General features: G+C 37.9%; 1 protein-coding gene across 4 annotated transcripts in view; it reads left to right on the plus strand.

Annotated features, from left to right (window-relative positions):
- SMARCC1 (SWI/SNF related BAF chromatin remodeling complex subunit C1) overlaps positions 1-23,246 on the plus strand; it is a 176,185-nt gene that overhangs the window by 60,624 nt on the left and 92,315 nt on the right. For all 4 annotated transcript variants that reach the window (XM_086698351.1, XM_086698352.1, XM_086698350.1 and 1 more), the window contains exons 11-17: positions 1,105-1,229; positions 6,299-6,358; positions 11,015-11,052; positions 14,422-14,543; positions 18,926-18,997; positions 21,781-21,894; positions 22,764-22,917. In XM_086698351.1, coding sequence (XP_086554477.1) covers positions 1,105-1,229; positions 6,299-6,358; positions 11,015-11,052; positions 14,422-14,543; positions 18,926-18,997; positions 21,781-21,894; positions 22,764-22,917 — 685 coding nt within the window. The remainder of the gene's footprint in view (positions 1-1,104; positions 1,230-6,298; positions 6,359-11,014; positions 11,053-14,421; positions 14,544-18,925; positions 18,998-21,780; positions 21,895-22,763; positions 22,918-23,246) is intronic.

The raw sequence follows: 23,246 nt of genomic DNA on the forward strand, positions 1-23,246 counted from the left end.
TCCCTGCTTCTTTTCTTCCTTTTTTTTTTTTTTTAAACATATTTTATCTCCCTGCCACCTTTAGGTTCATACACTTTTAAACAATTGTCATGGAGTTTTTATTAAAATTTTTAAAAATATTTTTGCCTATGTATCTGATTCTAATCTATTCCAGTATCTTTTCCTTCTTAGAAGAGAACTTTGCTCACTCTCTCAGCAGTGTGAGGACTCGTGCTGGCCCACTGTGTGTTCCCATCACTTCTTTCTCCACTGCTTCTCACTTGTCAGTGTGCTCAGGGTTCCTGCTTATTCCTCCCCAGAACAGGTTATTTCTTTTCTTAATACCTTTATGCCTTCATTCATCATCCTGAAATATTGCCTACTTTTTGGTGAATTGTTAGAGTTCCAAGTTAGCTTAACTGTCCCTTCAATCCTGATTAACTCTTATTTTCTTGGAATATTTAATTATTTATTTATTTATTATAAAAAATATATTTTTATTTCTCTGTGTTGGTACACATCATGTTATTGGAGGTTGATGATAATTTCTGTCTTGTATCCTGTGTAATTCCTCAAGGTAAGGAATTATTCCATTCTTGTTTGAACCCTAATCTGCTTTCTGGAATATGTTAGTTTTGAAATAAACTAAAGAAAGAGCAATAGCAATTTTTACAAAAATAAAAAATAAAAAAATAGTACCATCCTAGGTGATTTTACTTTGCAGTTCCTGATATTTGGATGATACAAAGAGCTAGGAAAATATGGTTGTACGTATCTTTGAGAAAATTTCTTATGTGATTGTTTATGATGTGAGATAAAGTATGTACCGTATATCCTTAGCAGATGTTCTTTTATTACACTAATTTAAAACCCTTTAGGATGCTGTCTGCAATTTGTATCGTAGGATTTCTGTACTCATTTCTTATGCCCAATAACCTTTATTTTCCTTTTGGCTGGTTAGATGTAATTTGGGAATGTACCTACTTTTTTTTTTTTAATTTCTATTTGTCTTTTAAAGCAATTCTCAGCATAGATTATAACAATGAGGTAAAGCCTTTGAAATTGTCTGCTAGGAGTAGCTATAGTCATTCTTATTTACATATTTACATACCTTGTGTGTTTTAGCCAAGCTAGTCTTTATGGGAAGCGCAGAAGTCAGAAAGAGGAAGATGAGCAAGAAGATCTTACCAAGGACATGGAAGACCCAACACCAGTACCCAACATAGAGGAAGTGGTACTTCCAAAAAATGGTTTGTATTCTTCTGTCTCGACTATGAGAGTATTAGTGTGATTTAATCATTCTTAGCAGTGCTTTGGAATGAATCATTTCTTGCTCTGTGTCCCTGGTTACCAACTTTCAAGGTCAAAATGTTTATGAAATTACATGGTTCACAATCTTTTGGTGTACTTTTGCTGCTTATTGAGAAAAACACTGTGACTAAAAAGTTCTCTAAATTTAGCAATACTTTAAAATTAATGGTTCTTGGGGCGCCTGGGCGGCTCAGTCAGTTAAGCGTCCGACCTCAGCTCAGGTCGTGATCTCACAGTCTGTGAGTTCGAGCCCCACGTCGGTCTCTCTGCTGACAGCTCAGAGTCTGGAGCCTGCTTCGGATTCTGTGTCTCCCTCTCTCTCTGCCTCTCCCCTGCTCATGCTCTGTTTCTCTCTGTCTCAAACATAAATAAAAACATTAAAAAAAAAAAATTGTTCTTAAATCCTAGTAGAATGAATATACATATGAGAAGGTGGAGCACTTATCCATGTACATTTTAATCTATTTAAAATTTTTTTTTTTTCTTTTTTTTTCCAACGTTTATTTATTTTTAGGACAGAGAGAGACAGAGCATGAACGGGGGAGGGGCAGAGAGAGAGGGAGACACAGAATCGGAAACAGGCTCCAGGCTCTGAGCCATCAGCCCAGAGCCTGACGCGGGGCTCAAACTCCCGGACCGCGAGATCGTGACCTGGCTGAAGTCGGACGCTTAACCGACTGCGCCACCCAGGCGCCCCTTTTTAATCTATTTAAATCAGTTATTAGGAGTAAGATGTTAGTTAACTGTATTTGTGGGTTTGTCTGTTTTTGTCTCTGATTCCTGTGAATTTTTTTTCTCTTACGTATTTTCATATACTTTGAAGCTCTGTTACTTAAGGGCATATACATTTAGTACCATCATGTCCTCCTGATGAACTGACTCTTGTGTTGTGTGTCTCTAGGTGCCATTGTAGTGCTTGTCTTGAAGGCCAGGTTCTCTGGTAATAATAAAGCTCATCAAACCACACTGTTCTTTACTTCTACATTTTTTGTATTAGTCCTCATGTACTCAACTCCAATATAGCAGTTCTGTAAATTACATAGCTTTGTTCTTACGCTTTAGTTTTTAAAGTTTATTTATTTAAAATTTATTATTTATTTATGAATAAATATTTATTTTAAGGTTTAGTTATTTCTCTGTCCTTCTCCTGTGTGCGCATGGGGGAGGGTCAGAGAGAAGGGAGAGAGAGAAACCCAAGCAGGCTTTACACTGTCAGCGCGGCGCCCTGTGTGGGCCTTGATCTAATGGTGAGATCATGACCTAAGCCGAAATCAAGAGTCATATGCTTGAGTCACCCAGGTGCCCCTGTTCTTACACTTTAGATTTCTGACTTACATCTCTCTTGCATCCTGTTAGTTTCACTTTGATTATGTAAAGTATATCACTTTTAAACAGGATATTGTTGAGTCTTGTTTTTATTCTCCTAAAAAAACACATTTTTAAAATCTGTTTATTATTTTTTAGAAAGTCTGTTCTCACCACATTCTTTTTCAAATTTATTTATTTTGAGAGAGAGCGTGTGTATGCTGCATGCCTAAAGAGTGAGTGGGGGAGGGGCAGAGGGAGAGGGAGAGAGAATCCCAAGCATGCTCTTTACTGTCACCTCAGAGCCCATCGTGGGGCTCCATTCCAGGAACCGTGAGATTGTGACCTGGGCCGAAATCAAGAGTTGGTCGATTAACTGACTGAGCCACCCAAATGTCCCCACATTTTCTGTTTTTAATTAGAATATGAAGCCCACTAAAATGTAACAGAATTGTTGATGTGGTTGGGCATAAGTCTGCCATTATGATTTTTTGAACAAGGGAAGGGTGAGAGAGAGAGAGAGAGAAGGAGACAATCTGAAGCAAGCTCTAGGCTCCAGGCTCAATCTGTCAGCACAAAGCCTGATGCGGGGCTTTAACCCTCAAACCTGTGAGATCATGACCTGAGCCAAAGTTGGGCGCATAACTGACTAAGCTACCCAGGCACCCTTCGTTATTTTATTTTATTTTTTTAAGTTTATTTATTTAATCTCTGCAGCCAACGTGGAGCTCAAACTCACAACCCCAAGATCAAGAGTTGCATGTTCTTTGGACTAAGCCAGCCAGGCACCCCCGAAATATTTATTTTAAATAAAAAAACTAAGAAGGTGGTGGTAGTCTTAATAGATAACTGTCTAAACTATAAACCTGTAATAATGAATAGTATATGATTTCAACACAGGAATGGCTGAATCCCTTAGTGGAGTAGAATGGTTGGTTCAACTGTAGATCCATATTTGTTTATAAATTTAATTTACTGTGACTTTCGCAGTGCCAGTTTGTGGGAAAAGACCAAACGGTTGCATAAATACATCTGGAAAACTTTTGTATTCTTTTTTGTGTCATAAATAAGAATTTAAGCTTCAGGTGGATTCAAGTTCCAAATTTAAAAACAAAATTATTTAAGTAAACTTCCAAATATTGATGTACTTAATGCAAGTGTTAGCCTTAGATGAAATATTCATTAGTCATTTAACAAAGAATTTGAACCCTAAATTTGTATTCCTCCCCTCCCCATTGGAAGACCTACTTTATTATTTATTTATTTTTAAAATTTAAATCCCAAATTAGTTAACATATAGTGTTAATGATTTCAGGAATAGAATTTAGAGATTTATCACTGACATATAATACCCAGTGCTCATCCTAACAAGTGCCCTCTTTAATGCCCATCACCAATTTAGGCCGTATCCCCACCCAACATCCTGCCAGCAGCCCTGTTTTTTCTTTGTATTTAAGAGTCTACCTCTCTGTTTTTATCTTATTTTTGCTTCCTTTCCCCTAGGTTCATCTGTTTTGTTTCTTAAATTCTATATATGAGTGAAATCATATATTTTTCTCTGACATATTCTGCTTAGCTTAGTATACTCTAGTTCTATCCATGTTTTGCAAATGATAAGATTTCGTTCTTTTTGATCTCCTAGTAATATTCCTCTGTGTGTGTGTGATGTCTTTTTTTTTTTAATTTTTTAAATGTTTATTTTTGAGAAAGAGACATAGAATGCAAGTGGGGGATGGTCAGAGAGAGAGGGAGACACAGAATCTGAAGTGGGCTTCAGGCTCTGAGCTGTCAGCACAAAGCCCGACACAGGGCTCGAACTCAAGAATGGTGAGATCAGATCTGAGCTGAAGTCAGACGCTTAACTGATCCACCCAGGCGCCCCTACACCACATCTTGTTCATTTATCAGTCGATGGACATTTTGTCTCTTTCCATACTTCGGCTGTTGTCAATAGCACTGGCAAAAAACATTGGGGTGCATGTACCCCTTTCAGTCAACACCCGTATCCTTTGGATAAATACCTAGTAGTGCAATTGCTGTGTTGTAGGGTAGTTCTATTTTTAACTTTTTGAGGAACCTCTACACTGTTTTCCAGAGTGGCTGCACCAGTTTGCATTCTCACCAGCAGTGCAAAAGGATTCCTCTTTCTCCACATCCTAGCCTACATCTCTTGTTGCCTGAGTTGTTAATGTTAGCCACTCTCACCGGTGTGAGGTGGTATCTCAATGTGTTTTTGATTTGTATTTAAGGGCAAAGTATGTACTGGTAATTTTATCAAATTTCAGGGCCATTAAATGTGTGGAAAGATGCTCAACCTCTCTTAAGGATATATAAATTATTAAAGTAACACTTTTCATCTATTAGATTTTCCAGACTTAGAAAATAGATGATTCACAGAGTACTGATGTTTTGAGAAAGTGGGTATTTTCAGATGCTGTTGGTAGAAGTATAAATTAATGAAGCCACTTAACACAGTTTATTTGTTCAATTTTAATGTGTACGTGCAGTAGCAGTTTTAATTTCAGAGCCCATTTTAAGTAATTATAGGCACGCTTAGAGATGAATGTAAGATGGGGCACCTGGGTGGCTCAGTTGGGCGTCTGACTTTGGCTTAGGTCATGATCTCACAGCTTGTGAGTTCAAGTCCCGCATTGATCTCTGTGCTGACAGCTCGGAGCCTGGAGCCTGCTTCAGATTTTGTGTCTCCCTCTCTCTCTCTCTCTCTCTCTCTCTCTCTGCTCCTCCCCCGCTCATACTCTGTCTCTCTCTCAAAAAAAAAAAAAAAAAAAAAAAGACGAATGTAAGAGGATGGGGATTATGTAATAGTGAAAAATTGAAAATAAACAACAGTTGCCATCGATATAGGGCTGGTTACCTTATGTATGACCCATCCATGGACACAGTGGATTCATTTCATTTAAATGAAATAGTTGTATATAATTTAACTATAAATGTAACTAAAAACACTTAACATGGAATGGTCATATAGGCACACAGTTGAATGACATGGGTAGAATGCTAAGGAAGAAGCACAGTATGGATAACAGAGCTGTAAGATTTAAACCCCTCATACAGGTTTTGTGGGTTTTTTTAGGTTTATTTATTTACCTTGAGAGAAAGAAAATATGAACAGGAAGGGTCAAAGAGTGAGGGAGAGAAGCTCAAACAGGCTCCACGCTCAGCATGGAGTGGGACATAGGGCTTGATCCTGTGACTGTGAGATCGTGACCTGAGCTGAAACCAAAAGTCAGATGTTTAATTGACCAAGCCATCCAGGAGCCCCTAAACCCCTCATACAGGTTTTGAAGTTTACAGAGATATATAATAGGTATCCGTTCTTCCTGAGTTTATTTACCTAAATGAATGGCACAAAAATGGGAATCCACAAACACACAGAAAATGCAATAAAAAATACTTTGGGGGAAGGGATTGAAAGGTTCTTTTCAGGTTTTGCTCTCTATATTTGTGTATTGTGTACTTTTATCATGAAAAAATTGATGCTTGGGTAATTAATTGCAAAATGGCAGTCTTATATTAAGTGTTAGTATTTTTTTAATCAGATTTACAGTTTTTCATGAAGGTGAACACTGGATGGTGGTGGTTTGCAATGAGATTCATGTACTTTTTAATCATCTTTTATTTTTTCTTCTTTTAAAAAAGTAGAACTTTCCCCCTAAATCATGACTCTTTTTTTTCTTTCTAGTGAACCCAAAGAAAGATAGTGAAAATACACCTGTTAAAGGAGGAACTGTGGCAGATCTAGGTAAAAACCAAACAATCTGTACACTTCTCTGTTGTTGTCTCTCTTATTGATTCAGCTCCTCTAATGATTGTTCCTTTCCTCAGAGATGTTGCTTCCAGTTGCTATGCTTTCCAGCGCAGATAGTGACCATGGTCACCCTAGCACCACTGTTAGTTTGGTTTGCTGCCATATTAGGAAATTTAAATTCCTGTGATCATTTTTTTCTACTCTTTACTGATTTGATTTTTGCATCTTTAGAGCAAAAGGTTATTGCCTTTTTTTTTTTTAAGTCTGTTGACTCTTAAATACTTCTATTTCCTAAAGTATTTCTTCTAGTTGGCTAAATAGTATAAAATGAGAATCCTATCATCCATTCATAGTAGTATTTACAAATTATAGAGTACATTTTTATGAGGACATCATGGTCCTTGGATGTGCTGGAGGGTGGGAGAGAGGAACGTAGTCACTTGTTCCACTTAAAAAAAGTAGAGGTGGTTGTAAACATCTTTGTTTTTGAGAATTGTATATGGATCTCAGTTTCTCTGTTCACTTGTAAAAATTAAGGGAGAACCTAGTGTTTTCAGGATTTATATAGTTTATATATTTATAAATTTATACTGAATTTTTGACTTTAGGGAATTTTACACCTGAAAGGGGTTTTTGAGGTCTCCTTATGTGGAAAATGAAACTTCAGTTTCTTTATCTTTTCACTAAGTGAATTCTGTATTTCAAATAAATTATAGAGATTCTTGATGGCAGCTAGTAGGTAGTGAGGGTTTTTTTGTTTTGTTTTGTTTTGTTTTTTACTTCATTTCACTATATCATCCTTTTCTGGCTTAAAGCCTATCATTGAACATCAGGTCCAATTTTGATGTCAGAAGTAGAAATAGAAAATTATCGTGATGACAGTTTATGTAAAGTTGGTGTTAGGTCAACAGAATAAATGAAACAAATGCTGTCAAAACATTTCTAACTTAATTGTCTTTTAACATTCTTAATAGAATATTAATAACTTAATAATTTCCATTTTCTATAAGCTTGTCTATTCCACAACTGGTACTTGTCCACTGAATCAAAGGCCAAGAAAACAAAACTAGCTATACATAGACTTTTAATGTTTTCTGTAATATGACAGAGTAAATGATTGTTAAGACTGGATACTCTTTACTGGGACAGTTTGTTAAATAGAATTATAGTTTCTATTTTTTAATTACCCATTTTATTTTATTTTACCTTTATTTTAGAGAGCTTGGGAGAGGAAGGGAGGGAGAGAGAGCACACAAGAATATTAAGCAGGCTCCACGCTTAGCACAAGCCCACGCTTACCTTGACCCCATGACCCTGGGACCATAACTTGAGCCGAAATCAAGGCTTGGATGCTCAACCCACTGGGCCATCCAGGTGCCCTGATAGTTTCTGTTTTTTAATTATGTATCCTAAAAAGGAATCAATCTGTAGTTTTATGAGTGTAGACAGTTGTCCTTTTAAAAATGGGAGCTACTATGAGAGTGTTTTTTGTTTTTTTTTTTTTTAAGTTTTTTTAACGTTTATTTATTTTTGAGACAGAGAGAGACAGAGCATGAATAGGGGAGGGTCAGAGTGAGAGGGAGACACAGAATCCGAAGCAGGCTCCAGGCTCTGAGCTGTCAGCACAGAGCCTGATGCGGGGCTCAAACTCACAGACTGTGAGATCATGACCTGAGCCGAAGTCGGACGCTTAAGCGACTGAGCCACCCAGGCGCCCCGAGAGTGTTTTTTTAATGGACTTTATCAAAGTAGTCAAATCGAAGCCAGTTTTAAGAACTGGATAGAAGTTTCAATTGGATCTAAAACTTTCAGTGCTGGGTATAAGAGCTCTTTGTGTTTGCGAATGGCTCGAGGTCTAAACAGCAGGGGTGTTACGGCTGAAGATGCTGCTCATCGCAGCTGGAGAGCTAGAGTCTGTGGAATTTTAAATTGTTGTCCTGGCCTCTCATCTAGGAACCAACAGGCTTTTCCACGTATCACTTAATCATCTGGCTTTCTGCATTAGATGTAACCTGAACCATGTGCCAAGGGTAACTGATTCATCAACTGGGAATTCCTCTTCACAGAGTTGTTTATTGTTTTAACTGGTCCATATTCTGCCTTACACATCACCTAGCTAAATATCCCCAGTCCTTCTTTCCTTCCTTCCTCCCTTCCTTCCTCCCTTCCTCCCTCCCTTCCTCCCTTCCTCCCTTCCTCCCTCCCTTCCTCCCTCCCTCCCTCCCTCCCTCCCTCCCTCCCTCCCTCCCTCCCTTCCTTCCTTCCTTCCTTCCTTCCTTCCTTCCTTCCTTCCTTCTTTCCTTCCTTCCTTCCTTCTTTTCCTTCCTTCCTTGAGATCACTGAAAGGTCCAGATTCCAGGGGCTGAGGTGAGAGTGTGATTGTCCACATCTAGAAGGAGGAAGAGAACATTTATGAGTACTGTTTAGGAATCCATAAGCAGGTGGCCCTCCTACTTTAGTATTAGCAGAAGTGAATTTCCTTTGGGTACCAAGACTACCTCTGGGACAGAAATCTGTTAAACTAAATATATTTTTATTTTATTTATTTAAAATTTTGTATTTAATGTTTATTATTTTTGAGAGCGCACGAGTGAGAGCGAGCGCTTGAGCGGGGGAGGGGGAGAGAGAGGGAGACACAGAATTCAAAGCAGGCTCCAGGCTCTGAGCTATCAGCACAGAGCAGGGCTTGATCCCATGAACCGTGAGCTCATGACCTGAATCGAAGTTGGAAGCTTAACCGACTGAGCCACCCAGGCGCCCCTGTCAAACTAAATTTAAATGGTGTGTTTTGACCAGAGAGAGATCATTAAGTTGTGTTACCACCATCTAGTGAAAAATTGGTTATCATGGGGTTTACCAAGATCCAAAGAACAAAAACTTCATTTTGACAACCTTATTTAGAACTGTTAGTCACTTCCTAGAAAAAAAGTAGTCCCTGTGCAGAACTGGGTGACCATAAGTTATTTACCACATGGTGAATCTCCTATTCCTGCTAGCAGTTGTTTGTCTAACTTAGAAATCAAACAACAGTGCCCATCTCTGTTTTGCCTAAGTACCTGCCAGGTATCATTCTACATATGTTCACATTTCATTGTAAAACCATGTTAGTCTTGTGTTATGTTTTTTTAAAGAAATAATTTTTTAATGTTTATTTATTTTTGAGAGAGAGAGAGAGAGACCGACAGAGCTTGAGTAGGGGAGGGGCAGAGAGAGAGGGAGACACAGAATCTGAAGCACACTCCAGGCTCTGAGCTGTCAGCACAGAGCCCAATACAGAGCTCAAAGTCCCAGGCAATGAGATCATGACCTGAGCTGAAGTTCGATGCTTAACTGACTGAGTCACCCAAGTGCCCCAGTCCTGTGTTATTAATGAGGAAATGAGCCTAGAGGGGTTCGGTAATGTTTCCAAACATAAAGCTATTAAGCGGCAGAGCACAGACTCCGGTCTAGGTCTAACTTTAGTGCCAGTGCTTTGTGTGACTGCACTCTGCTCTTGTGCTCATTTCTCCCAGCTTTCAAAGCTCATAGTGACCTTTCAGATTTGTGAAGGTGTCAGGTTCGTCCCCACCTGAGGCTCTTTGATCAGGCTGCTTCCTGTCCCTGGAATGCTTTTGTCCTTCCCTTATGTTTCAGCTAAAATGTTACCTTTTCAGAGACACTTCCCTCTTTATTTAGAAGGGTTCACCCACCCAATCCCTCTCTAAAATATATTAATTTGTTTTTCTCTGTATACCAGCTTTCATCATCTGAAATCTTTTTGTGTATTTTCTCTCTAGTCTGCCACTCCCAACTGGCGTGTAAACTCAATGAAGACAGGGACCTTTTCTTGTTTTTCATTGTGTCCTTAGCATTTGGACACATAGTAGTGGCATTCTATAGAATATGGTTGAACGTTTGAGTACTAACTGTTCATGTATTACTGATCTTTTTATATTCTCTAATGTAGATACTGGCATACTTATCTGGAAAGGGCCAGCTAGTATTTTATACAGTATGGGCTATATGGTCTCTGTCACAGTTAATCAACTTTGCCATTGTCATGTAAACGCAGCAATAGTTAATATATAAACAGATGTCCACACTGGCACTTTTACTTTTTGCTGTGGAAATCAGCTGCCTGGTTTAAATTATACTTGGGTTTATTCCTGTTCTTTTGCAAGGCCAGCATTTAGGTTTTGGAGTCTTCTATCCTCAGAAGGTATTAACACTCTTACCAGGACTTTGTAGTGATTGATTCTCACCTCTTTTCTTTACTCCTCATTTCTTAACTCATTTCCTCTGAGATCCAAAATGTCATTACTTTGTTTCATTAAATCTCAAGTGGTTAGAGTCCTAATCAAGTCCCTTACCTTTTATTAGCAAGATCATAACTGAGATTAGTAGCCTAAGCAGTAATTAATTATAAATTCCCTGTTGTTGGAAATTTTTAATTATTTAATGCTTGAAGCTCTATTCATCTTTGTGCTTCTGTGTACAGTACCACTTTACTGAATTATTAGAGGTGGGTTTGCTTTAATAATGTTTTATTTCTTTCCTTTTTCCTCTCTAGTAATAATTATATAAAGTTTTAAAAATTATCTTGAAGTTTCCAAGTAATCTAAAGAGCATATATACCTGATTTTTACATAATTGTATATTTTGATTTTGCAGATGAGCAGGATGAAGAAACAGTCACAACAGGAGGAAAGGTAACAATTTAATTACGCCTGGTGCAAAAGTAGCTATCTAAGGGTTCAATGTATGGAGCAGTAGAAACACTGATTGAAAGTGCCTTAGAAATACTCAATTTTGAGGCCCTTCTAATTTTTTGTTTTCAACCCATCTCTGAAATAATTTGTCTTTCTCAACTCCTAAGATTTTTTAAAAGCAAATTTCTATCTTCTCATGTAGTGTCTCTCCTATGCTAATTTCCGATTCCATTATAGCTCTGGTTGCAAGGTGGTAATCAGAGCTGAATGCAGTGTTCCAGGTGTTATCCGATGGTACGGGTGAGCAGGGACCATACCTTGCCTTGATTTTCTCCCTTCCATTTATATCAGTACAATTTCAGTCCACAGCCAGTACAGCTTTTGATCATGCTCTTAACCTTTTTGAAGCTATTACAGTCAGCTGCTTCCTGTTTGATCAGTTCTACGGTGGAGACATATCAATAATTATGCTGTTGAAAGGTGTTGGATTTAAGGCAGGATTTTACTTTTCTTTTTAGTAGATGGCCCATTGTTCATTCAAACTGTCGTTTGTGTTATTAATAAGCGTAACTAATCCCTAATCTCTCTGAAATAACTTTCTTCCTTTGCTGAAAATGGATAGTTCTTTTTCATTGAGTCAGAGAAATCCCCCAAATTGACATTTATTGTTTTTATACATTCAAGGAATGAACGTATTTATGACAGGATTGCCCTGAAAAGTATTTCAAGAAACTCCTCTATGTAAGGCTCTTCATCTGAATTGTCCTTATGATTTTAATTTTTTTTTTTTAAGATTTTAATTTTAAGTTATCCCTTATCCAGTGTGGGCCTTGAACTCATAACCCTGACATCAAGAGTTGCATGTTACACTGACTGAGCTAGCCAGGCACCTCTATGATTTTCTTTTTTAAATCAGACTTCTTCAGTTAACCAACTACTTAAAATCATTAACAAATGTTACATTTATAAAAATATGTCATCATTTTGTGTAAATACTCTTATGTGGTAGTGAAAGAGACCCAAATAAAAAGCCAAACAATTGGGCATAGGAGATTTTGTTTATGCCAGGGGCAGGGGACATTTTGAAACCAAGGCTAAGTCTGTTGTATAATTGAACCCAAAACTTGTTAGACGTATTTACTGTAACACCTCGTCCCATGATGCCATCCCGTGTATTTCCTTACTCAGATAATTAAACCATAGACTGTTGGCCTTTATTTATTTATTTTTTTTATCAAGAAAAAAGTTTTTTTTTTAAATCTTTATTCACCTTTGAGAGACAGACAGAGCATGAGCTGGGGAGGGGCAGAGAGAGAAGGGGACACAGAATCCGAAGCAGGCTCCAGGGTCTGAGCACTCAGCACAGAGCCCAGTGCGGGGCTTGAATCCACGAGCCGTGAGATTATGACCTGAGCTGAAGTTGGACGCTCAACCGACCGAGCCACCCAGGGGAGGGGCAGAGAGAGAGAGGGACAGAATCTGAAGCAGGCTCCAGGCTCCAGGCTCCAGGCTCCGAGCTGTCAGCACAGAGCCTGACACAGGGCTTGAACTCATGAATGGTGAGATCATGACCTGAGCCCAAGTCGGAGGCTTAACTGACTGAGCCACCCCGGTGCATCCTCTTGGCCTTTATTAATTGCAGTGCCATTCTCTCCTGAATAAAGGATATATTTTGTGTTCTAATTGAGTTTGTGAAACCTTCATTTCAAAACCACTTTAACCATGTGCATATTTTTTACTAGCTCCCCTGATTTGGGAAATAACATTTTTTACTTTTGTCATCAATATTAGCATACTTGTTTCACCATCATTTAAGTAACAACCAGAGTTCCTTGGGACTTTCAAACATTACGTTTTTTCTATACTCATTGATCTTAAGGAAATTACTGTCTTAAGTTTCTAGGCAGTAATACTAGATCCTCACTTCAAATAATGCCGCACAGATATTTACACTGAATGAAGTTAAAGATAGAAATTAAAGTGTAGAACTGGTTTTTAATATGAAAGAATTTCATAAGAATAAAAACAGTAAAAACACAGATGAAAGGTTGTAGATTTAACTGTACAAAATTGGAAAACATCTGAGTGTCAAAAAACTTCCTGTAATATTTTTGATAAAAATGTTTAATTGCAAGTTAATTATGAAGAATCAATAAGATAAATAGAAATTGTTAAACATTGTACAAGTTGTGTGGTCTGGAGTTTTAAAACCTTTGAATTTCATTAAATACACCCCCAGAGGGAGGCAGGGATTAAAGGTAACTGAAGAGATGCAAATGTGACTTAATACGGATTTCTTGATTAGGTTCTGATTTGGGAACAAAAATGTATAAAGGGCATTTTTGGGTTAATTGGAACCATTTGAATACAAACTTTGTATTACATGATATTATTTAGAAGTAATTATTACTATTTTTTTTTGGAAGCATAAGAAATGTTCTTGTATTTTGACCCACAGCAGTGATTTTTAAATTATTGTATTAGCCAGGCCAGGTTTTCAGGTGGAATCATTAGTTAAAACCTCTTTAAATTGGATAAAAATCAAAGCTGACTTTTGTTAGTGAAAATGATTAAGAGTGTAGGCCCTCTATCCGGGATTTCTGGAATTCTACCTACCCTGTTTATTTTTATTTTTTTAATTTTATTTATTTTTTTTTATCTTTACTTATTTTTGAGAGAGAGACAGAGTGTGAGCAGGGGAGCAGCAGAGAGAGAGGGAGACACAGAATCCGAAGCAGGCTCCAGGCCCCGAGCTGTCAGCACAGAGCCCGATGTGGGGCTTGAACTCACGAACCGTGAGATCATGACCTGAGCCGAAGTCGGATGCTCAACCGACTGAGCCACTCAGGCACTCCTGCCCTGTTTATAACTTAATAGCTCTGTGCGTCATTTTCTCACCCACAAAAGTAGTAGTAATCGCTGCTGTTACTGTGAGGAATGAATAAGGTGCATGTAGCTGCTAGCAGATACTTACTGATGAATCTTTGGGATAGGGGAAAGCTTGTCATTATGCCTCATTAGGGTCTTTGAGTCACCTCCTTATAAATCACTTGAGAGCTAGATATGTGACCCCAGGATTAGATAAAACTGGACAAGCAAGAAGCAAGCTATTGTGAGAAAAGTTTTGAGTCTTCTCTGAGTTGATTCCCTCATCTGTAAAAGCAAGGAATAAAATCTGTTGTGTCATCTGGGAATCTTGTGAAGGTACCTTAAAACTGTGAAGGGTTGTTTTTATTTGAAATTTGTTTTTCTAATCCTTGAAATTGGATCAACTGGCCTCATTTTATGCCCTAATATCAGAAGTTTGAAAGCTGTTACATATCTCTCTGTAGTTCTCTGTTTCTCTCAACTCTGGCTTCTTTCCTATAGGAAGACGAAGATCCTAGCAAAGGTGATCAGAGTCGTTCACTTGACCCAGGAGAAGATAATGTGACAGAGCAGACCAATCACATTATTATTCCTAGTTATGCATCATGGTTTGATTATAACTGGTGAGTGGGCCATGTATACCTATGAATAAGATACTTAGGTGTGGGAGAACTTCTTGAAGTTATCTTCTGCCTTTCTGCCCAAGTCCCTCTTGTCACTAATCATTGTCAGATGGATGAAGGAAGATGGAAAGTGATTTTAACTTTGGAATGTGTTCTTTTTTTTTCTTTCTTAAGTTTATTTATTTATTGAGAGAGAGAGAGAGAGAGAGACAGACTTTGTGCATGCGAATGGGGGCGGGTCAGAGAGCGAGGGAGTGAGTGAGAATCCCAAGCAGGTTCCACACTGTCAGAGTCTGAATCTGGGCTTGAACCCATGAACCGTTATGTATGATAACTTGAGCTGAAACCAAGAGTCGGACGCTTAACTGACTGAGCCACTCAGGCTCCCCTGGAATGTGTTCTTTAAAGCAGTTTAGGGATGGAAACTAAGTTGTGTTGTAACTTGGGGGTGTAAAATTTTGTAAGCTTAGACTTAATTCATTTAGAATCAGTTATGATTCAGATGGGCAAATAGTTAAATATTTAATAATTATAAAATATTGGCATTACATGATTTTGAAACACTAGGGGTGCCTGGTTGGCCCAGTCGGTAGAGCCTGCAACTCTTGATCTCGGGGTTGTAAGTTCAATCCCCATGTTGGGCATAGAGATTACTTAAAAATAAAATCTTTAGGGGCGCCTGGGTGGCTCAGTCGGTTAAGCGTCCGACTTCAGCCAGGTCACGATCTCGCGGTCCGTGAGTTCGAGCCCCGCGTCGGGCTCTGGGCTGATGGCTTGGAGCCTGGAGCCTGTTTCAGATTCTGTGTCTCCCTCTCTCTGTGACCCTCCCCCGTTCATGCTCTGTCTCTCTCTGTCTCAAAAATAAATAAACGTTAAAAAAAAAAAATTTTTTTTAAAAAATAAAATCTTTAGTAATGGCTTCATTTTAATATGATTTTTTTTTTTTTTGTGAGTGTGCTCTAATAACCAATGTGGGGCTTGAACTGATGACCCTGAGATGAAGAGTCACATGCTGTACCGACTGAACAAGCCAGGTGCCCCAGTAGGAAATATTTTTAACATTAGGCTTTTCATGTATAAACATTTCAAGAAAACACTCTCCTCAGCATCTTCCCTGTTACTTTTACCAAAACCGTTTGACATCATTGGAGTGTGGTTGGAAATAACTAGTCCTAGATATTTTATTTATTGATTACTTATGAAGTGTGACTGTTTCATGTCAGGCTGATTTTTATCTGGCTTTTTATTTTTTAATTTATGTTCCAGAACTTACCCCTCCAAATAGTTAGCTTCTTTAAGGTATTTTCATTGGAAAGTTATATATATATAACTTATGCTTAAGTGATGGATGGTGCCCTTTCTCAGAATCTTGTGGTCTTACTTGGATCTGTTGCCTGCTCTCAATAATTATACATTATCATTTTTTAAGGATAGGTGTGATTTTATGTATGTGTGTCTTTGTACATGGCATTTAGACATATATACATCTTTAGAAGCCAATTTAAAAGGGTAGATGATCCATTTGGAGCTATATTTTTTTCCAAAACCACAAAATATGACTCTAATATTGAGACTTCTCTGCATGCCTTTAACATTTCTGAATGCAGTTCCTAAATGTTTTGAATAAATAGAAGCTGGAACAGAATAAGTATATAGCTCTTCTTTGAAGGTCAATCTTCATTACATTGATTGTGTTAAATTATTTTTATATTTGGAAGTGTCTCAGTATCAGTGTTATTAATTATAATTACATGTTCAGGTTCAGAACAGTTGAAAAGGACACACTTGAGGAAACTAGTGTTCTTTTCCTCTAAAATGAAAAAAATCTTAATACTACATAACTTGGTAAGTTTTTATAGGTTACAGAAACACTCCTTTGCATCATAACCATTGTGTGTCATAAAGCTTGCTCTAGTGGATAGTGGAGGTGTGTGTCACACCCCTGTTTTGTAGATAAAGGTAAATACTGTGTCCGTGTAAGCGCTCAGAGTCACATTTGACAATTGGGAGAACTCAGATTTTCTGATTCTGAATACCCCACTTCCTTACTCATTTTCAGAACCTAAGCAATTAGCTGCCTGCACGTAAGGAAAAGAAAGTTCTTTGGATTAAGCATTCATGTGTGTTTTGTTCTTGGTGAATATAGAAATTGTATTGTTTTGTGGGCCTTTCCTAACCTGTAACAATAAAACAATGAGAGGTATATTAGAACTATATAATTAATTGCTTACAGCTATTCTCTTCATAGTAAAACTTGGAAAGTTATTACACATACGTATATAGCATTAATTTGTCTTAGGGATTATCTTCCTAGACGTTTCCAGGTAATTCATTGTATTTATAGTATTTGGCAGTACAGATCCAGTTCAAACAATTTATATGTTCCCAAATAATGCAAGAATGAATGGTTTTTAAGTAAACTCAATGTGGGGTTCAAACTCATGACCCAACGTCAAGAGTCACATGCTCTACAACTGAACCAGCCAAACGATGCTTTTAGTTATATTCACAGATTACTGATTTGCTCTTCTCTGTGTAACCAGTACATGTTGCATATCTGGAAAGCCACTGAGAAACTAGAAAGTGTCATTAGTAAAAACATTGATTTGTAGTAGTGTCAAAACCTTTGTACTAGATACACAGGTGGGTCATTTGTATAGTTCATGAGGCCTGATTTTTACATGGTCTCTATAGTGCTTTCATCTGTAACATTTTGCAGAATTATCAGGGCCTTTGCCTAAATAGTAAAAATTGGTTCTGTGATTGATTTCTTTGTTTATAAATGTTTATATTTTTAATTAAAAAAAATTTTTTTAAATGTTTATTCTTGAGAGGGAGAGAGTGTGAGCAGGGGAGGCACAGAGAGAGAGGGAGACACAGAATCTAAAGCAGGCTCCAGCTCTGAGCTGTCAGCATATAGCCCGATGTGAGGCTCAGACTCATAAACCATGAGATCATGACCTGAGCCAGAGTTGGATGCTTAACTGACTGAGCTACCCAGGCGCCCCTATAAATGTTTATTTTTGAGAGAGCACAAGCAGTGGAGGGGCAGAGAGAGGGGGGTACAGAGGATTCAAAGTCGGCTCTGCACTGAGAGCAGAGAGTCCCATGTGGGGCTCAAACTCAACGAACCATGAGATAGGACCTGAGCTGAAATTGGACACTTAACCGAGTGAACTACCCAGGCATCCCTTGTTCTATGATCTTTATAAAGGCAGTAGATTGCTGAAATCTTTTTTTTTTTTAATGTTTATTTATTTTTTCTTTTTCTGAGAGACAGTGTGAGCAAGGGAGGGGCAGAGAGAGAAGGAGATACAGAATCCAAAGCAGGCTCCAGGCTGTGAACTGTTAGCACAGAGCCTGACACGGGGCTCGAACTCAAGAAGCACAAGATCATGACCTGAGTGGAAGTCGGACGCTCAATCGACTGAGCCACCCAGGTGCCCCGATTACTGAAATCTTAAAAAAAAAAAAAAAAAAAAGAGTTTATCACAAAGTTTCTGAGGGCTGGAAAAAAGTTGCATTGATATGAAAAACCCAAGAAACTGATCATTGTAAATTCCATCATCTTTTGGCTGGTTGTTCACTTCACCAGTTTGTTTCTGTGCCAGCTGCTACAATGTACGTCAGCCAGTATCCAAAGAGCTTTTAGTATTTTGTGGTTCATCATGTGGTCATGATATGTTATGTCAAGTACATAATAAAATGTATTGCTTTCAGTGTGTTGATTGAAGTTTTTGAGTTTGGTTATGGGAATAGAAAAACTACAGTTACATATTGAGGGTTAGAGAGGGAAACCTTTATTATATGCTCTTCATACATAGGAACTTGTGCAAGCTAGTTGATTTTTTAAAATAATGCTTGAGGGGCCCCTGGGTGGCTTAGTGGTTAAGTGTCCAACTTCGGCTCACAGTTCGTGGCTTCGAGCCCCACATCAGGCTCTCTGCTGTCAGCACAGAGCCTGCTTTGGATCCTTTATCCCCCTTTCTATCTGTCCCTCCCCTCAAAAACAAGCATTAAAAAAAATAATAATTGTTTGCCTTTTGGATTTATCAATTCTACTTTGAAAATTACTTAGCTTAGGGGCGCCTGGGTGGCACAGTCGGTTAAGCGTCCGACTTCAGCCAGGTCACGATCTCGCAGTACGTGAGTTCGAGCCCCGCGTCAGGCTCTGGGCTGATGGCTCAGAGCCTGGAGCCTGTTTCTGATTCTGTGTCTCCCTCTCTCTCTGCCCCTCCCCCGTTCATGCTCTGTCTCTCTCTGTCCCAAAAAAAATAAATGTTGAAAAAAAAATTTTTTTTTTAAATTAAAAAAAAAAATTACTTAGCTTAAATTTTAAGATTTTATTTTTTTAAGAGGACTCTCTGTTTTTTATTCCCCAGTATTCACGTGATTGAACGGCGTGCTCTTCCTGAATTTTTCAATGGGAAAAACAAATCCAAGACTCCAGAAATGTGAGTGAAATATAAAGATGTAATCCTGATACTACTACTTTAGAATGGGGCTGAAGTGTAGAGAAATTGTTAATTTGCATGTATTTGGCAGGGGTTTCTTCAAGTTGTTTTAAATTTTTTAAAAAAGTATTTATTTATTTTGAGAGAGCATGTAAGTGGGGGAGGGGCATAAAGAGCGGGGAGAGAGAATTCCAAGCAGGCTTTGTGCTGTGCTGTCAGAGCCCAACTTGGGGCTTTATCTCCCAAACCGTGAGATCATGACCTGAGCTGATACCAAGAGTCGAACACTCATTTTTGCTAATGTTTGGAAGTTTGCAAATATGTTACTCCATGCAGAACAGTGTTCATACCTCAGCCGCACAGAATTCCATGCTGTAAAGGAATTTTTTCTACATTTTTTCTTCTTCCATTTGTATCTTGAACTATATGCATGTGAGTTCTTTAGTAATAGTCATTCACCAAAATGAGCTGAGATTTCTCCTTAACAGTTCCCAATTTATTTTATAGATATATATTTATGTATGTATATTTATGTATTATATTTATATATATTATATTATTTATTTATATATTTATATATTATATTATGTATGTATATTTATGTATGTATATTTATATATTATGTATATTTATGTATGATAATCTGAGAGACGGTGGAATCTTTATCTTGTTTTCTTAATGAATGATTACTAATTGAAAGAATGCCAGATATGATGACATAGCTGCCTATAAATTGATCTTAATTACATAAAGCATTGTTGTGCTTTTGCATTGGAGATAAAACCTTTTTGGAGATGGAAGAATCTTTTGGGGAAGTATTTTTGTATATTTGCCTGGTGACTGTTAAGTACACATTTCTGGAAACCCTTGCCCCCAAATAAATCCACACCTGTCATACTATAAATACTTTTCCATATATTATCTTTATAGTATTAATTCATTGCTTTGTTATACTCATGTGACTTCACTAATAGATGTCTTTTGCTTAAATTGTTTGGGAAGGGTGATTTTCCACATTGAATGCATGACAGAATATAGATAATTGAATAATAAATACTTTCTTATAGTAGATTGTCCACAATAGTTTGAGGTTGTAAGTTTAGATAATTCTAGCCTTTCCATAACAAAAGTGTAAGGATTCATTTAAAACCACAGTCAAAGATTTGGCATAAGAAACCCTGATAGTCTTTCCATCTAGTGAGACATGGTATATTCTTCTAGCTAATTTGCCAATTGCCAGCGTTTGTAAATACTTCTGGTTCTTGGCAGTCTTCTGTTTAAAAGCACAGTTTATCATTTTAGTCCGCTTAAATCTGAAAATTTACGGTTTTTATTTATCCATCTATGCGTATACTAGACCTTTTTTGAGCAGTGTACCTTTTCTATTCTGATGTAGCCCACCTTAACTTTGCCAGACTTTTGTTTTTCTTTTGTGGCTAGGTCTGTAGCTTCTTAAAATCTTGTTTTAAATATTTTATCGCAGAGGGGCGACTGGGTCGCTCATTCAGTTAAGCATCTGACCCTTGATTTCAGCTCAGGTCATGATCTCACAGTTTGTGAGATTTGGCCCCAAGTTGGGCTCTGCATTGACAGCACAGAGCCTGCTCGGGATTCTCTCTCCCTCTCTCTTTCGCACTCTCTCTCTGCCCCTCTCCCACTTGCACATGTCTTCTCTCTCTTGCTCACAATAAAAAAAGGTTGTTGCTTAAAAAAGACAGTAATAAATAAGTAAATGAATGAATGAATAAATATTTTGTCACAGAAGTGTTTGGGTTTGTTGTAAAATAAGTCTCCTGTGACTCCGAATCCCAGTTTTTCTCTCCTTTTTTATCTGTTCTTGTTTTAGCTTTGGTTTTGGCCTCATGGGTTCTGCTCATCGCCTGGCTGGGTATATAGCCATTGTCAGAACCAGATCAACATGTAGCTCTACTAAGAATATAGAAATGAGAAGCAGCACGTGTTAAGAGCATGGATTCTAGAGCAGCCCCCCCCCCCCGCCCCCCCACACTCTGTTTGCTAAATTCTGGCTCCACACTTACCAGCCTTGTGGTCTAGGGCACTTTTTTTTTTAATGTATATATTTAAAAATTTTTATTTTATCTATTTTGGTGGGTGGGGTGAGGCAGAGAGAGAGAGAGAGAGAGAGAGAGAGAGAGAGAATCTCAAGCAGGCTCCACTGTCAGCATGGAGCCCAGCACAGAGCTCGAGCTCAAACCATGAGATCATAATCTGATCCAAACTCAACAGTCAGATGCCTAATTGACTCATCGATAAATGAGATGATAGTGTACCTTTCCTTAGGGAGAGATTGTGAGGTTTAAATGAATTACTGTGGGTACACAGTAGTTCTGCAGACAGCATAAATAACCAGGTATTTATCCATTCACCCCTGTGACCAAGCTTGTATTTATATTAGCTCGTATTATTATTTTAACCTATCTATTTTTAAGTAAACTCTATGCCCAACGTAGGTCTCAAACTCCTGTCTCCAAACACAAAACCCGCCTGCTCCACCAGCTGAGCCAGCCAGACACCCCTATGTTACTTTACGTTAACGTCATCGTTTTATTCTGTTACTTATCGTTAATACTAGTAAATAGTTGTTTTGCATATTAGCTATTATCCTTAATTACATTAATGACTGTGAGCACTCAATAGTATTTGTTGGAATATAAACTTTTTGTTGGATTTGGTTATAGGGAATCAGAAGATTATGGGCTCTATGAGTTATTATTTCTGAAAGGATGTGTGTTCACCTTATGAATTTTGCCACTGCTTTTTAGATACTTGGCATATCGAAATTTTATGATTGACACATATCGCCTAAACCCCCAAGAATATTTAACCAGCACTGCTTGTCGGCGAAACTTGACTGGAGATGTGTGTGCTGTGATGAGGTAAAATGCCTGACTTTTTCTTAGACACTTCACTGCAGGTGGTTACTGATTCATTGCTGTTTAATGTTTGATTGATCCAACTGGATATTTTCTTTGTTGATAAAATACCTTAATCAAATGTTTTTTATTTAGGGGTTGAGTATTTTTTTTTTTTTTTAATTTTTTTTTTCAACGTTTATTTATTTTTGGGACAGAGAGAGACAGAGCATGAACGGGGGAGGGGCAGAGAGAGAGGGAGACACAGAATCGGAAACAGGCTCCAGGCTCTGAGCCATCAGCCCAGAGCCTGACGCGGGGCTCGAACTCACGGACGACCGCGAGATCGTGACCTGGCTGAAGTCGGACGCTTAACCGACTGCGCCACCCAGGCGTAGGGGTTGAGCATTTTTAATACCTTGGCATTTTCTCTTCTTTTTAAGATTTTACACTTGATATCTTTTATTTTATGGTAAAATCGTAAAATGACCAGGGATGGAGAGTGGGTTGATCTGGAGAGTGGATAAACTCTCTACACTAGATCTGTCTAAAGAAACACATCAAATGGGAATCTCCTGGTTTGAATTTGGTCTGTGTGTGAGTTTTTTCACCATGGACTTAAGTGAACATTTGTTTTCTTCTTTCTGTGATGGAAATAATCAGGCTTTGTATTAGGTTTTGGGTGTTATGTTATCAACATGATGTTGAGTTTGTAGAAATTGTCCCTCATACAACAAACCAAAATTGTCAGTTAACTTTGTGGTGCTTCATAGCCTATAGAGAACATTTTACTTGTTTTATTGTTTTGATTTTTTAGTGAAATGTGATGATGGTTAATGGAGGAAGTGAGTTACAGTCTCTAGATGTTAAGTTTCAGAGCTTTACTCTTCCAGGGTTCATGCCTTTTTAGAGCAGTGGGGGCTTGTCAATTACCAAGTGGATCCAGAAAGTCGACCCATGGCAATGGGACCTCCTCCTACTCCTCATTTCAATGTATTAGCTGATACCCCTTCTGGGCTTGTGCCTCTACATCTTCGATCACCTCAGGTAAATTAATGATTACACAAATATTATTATAATTCTGGTTTTTGTAATTATTACTCTAATAACCTAATATTAGGCATTTTTAATATTACACTAATTATACACTGTATGAAACTTCTTCCCCTTCCTAACATTTGGAAAGTGAACAAACACATGTTCTTGAAAAGATTACTATGTCAACCAGATTTTATATAGCCTTAAGTTGGAATAACATGAGTCTAAGGTGTAAATTGTTCTTCACTGTGAAATGGGGTAGCATATTAAAGAAAATTTATTGTCGATTTTCTCTGGGATTTAAATGAGGCAGAAAAATGTTGCTTATACGCAACATT

Source organism: Puma concolor, chromosome A2, assembly GCF_028749965.1.
Source record: "Puma concolor isolate L17-30 chromosome A2, mPumCon1.1.hap2, whole genome shotgun sequence".
Lineage (NCBI taxonomy): Eukaryota > Metazoa > Chordata > Mammalia > Carnivora > Felidae > Puma > Puma concolor.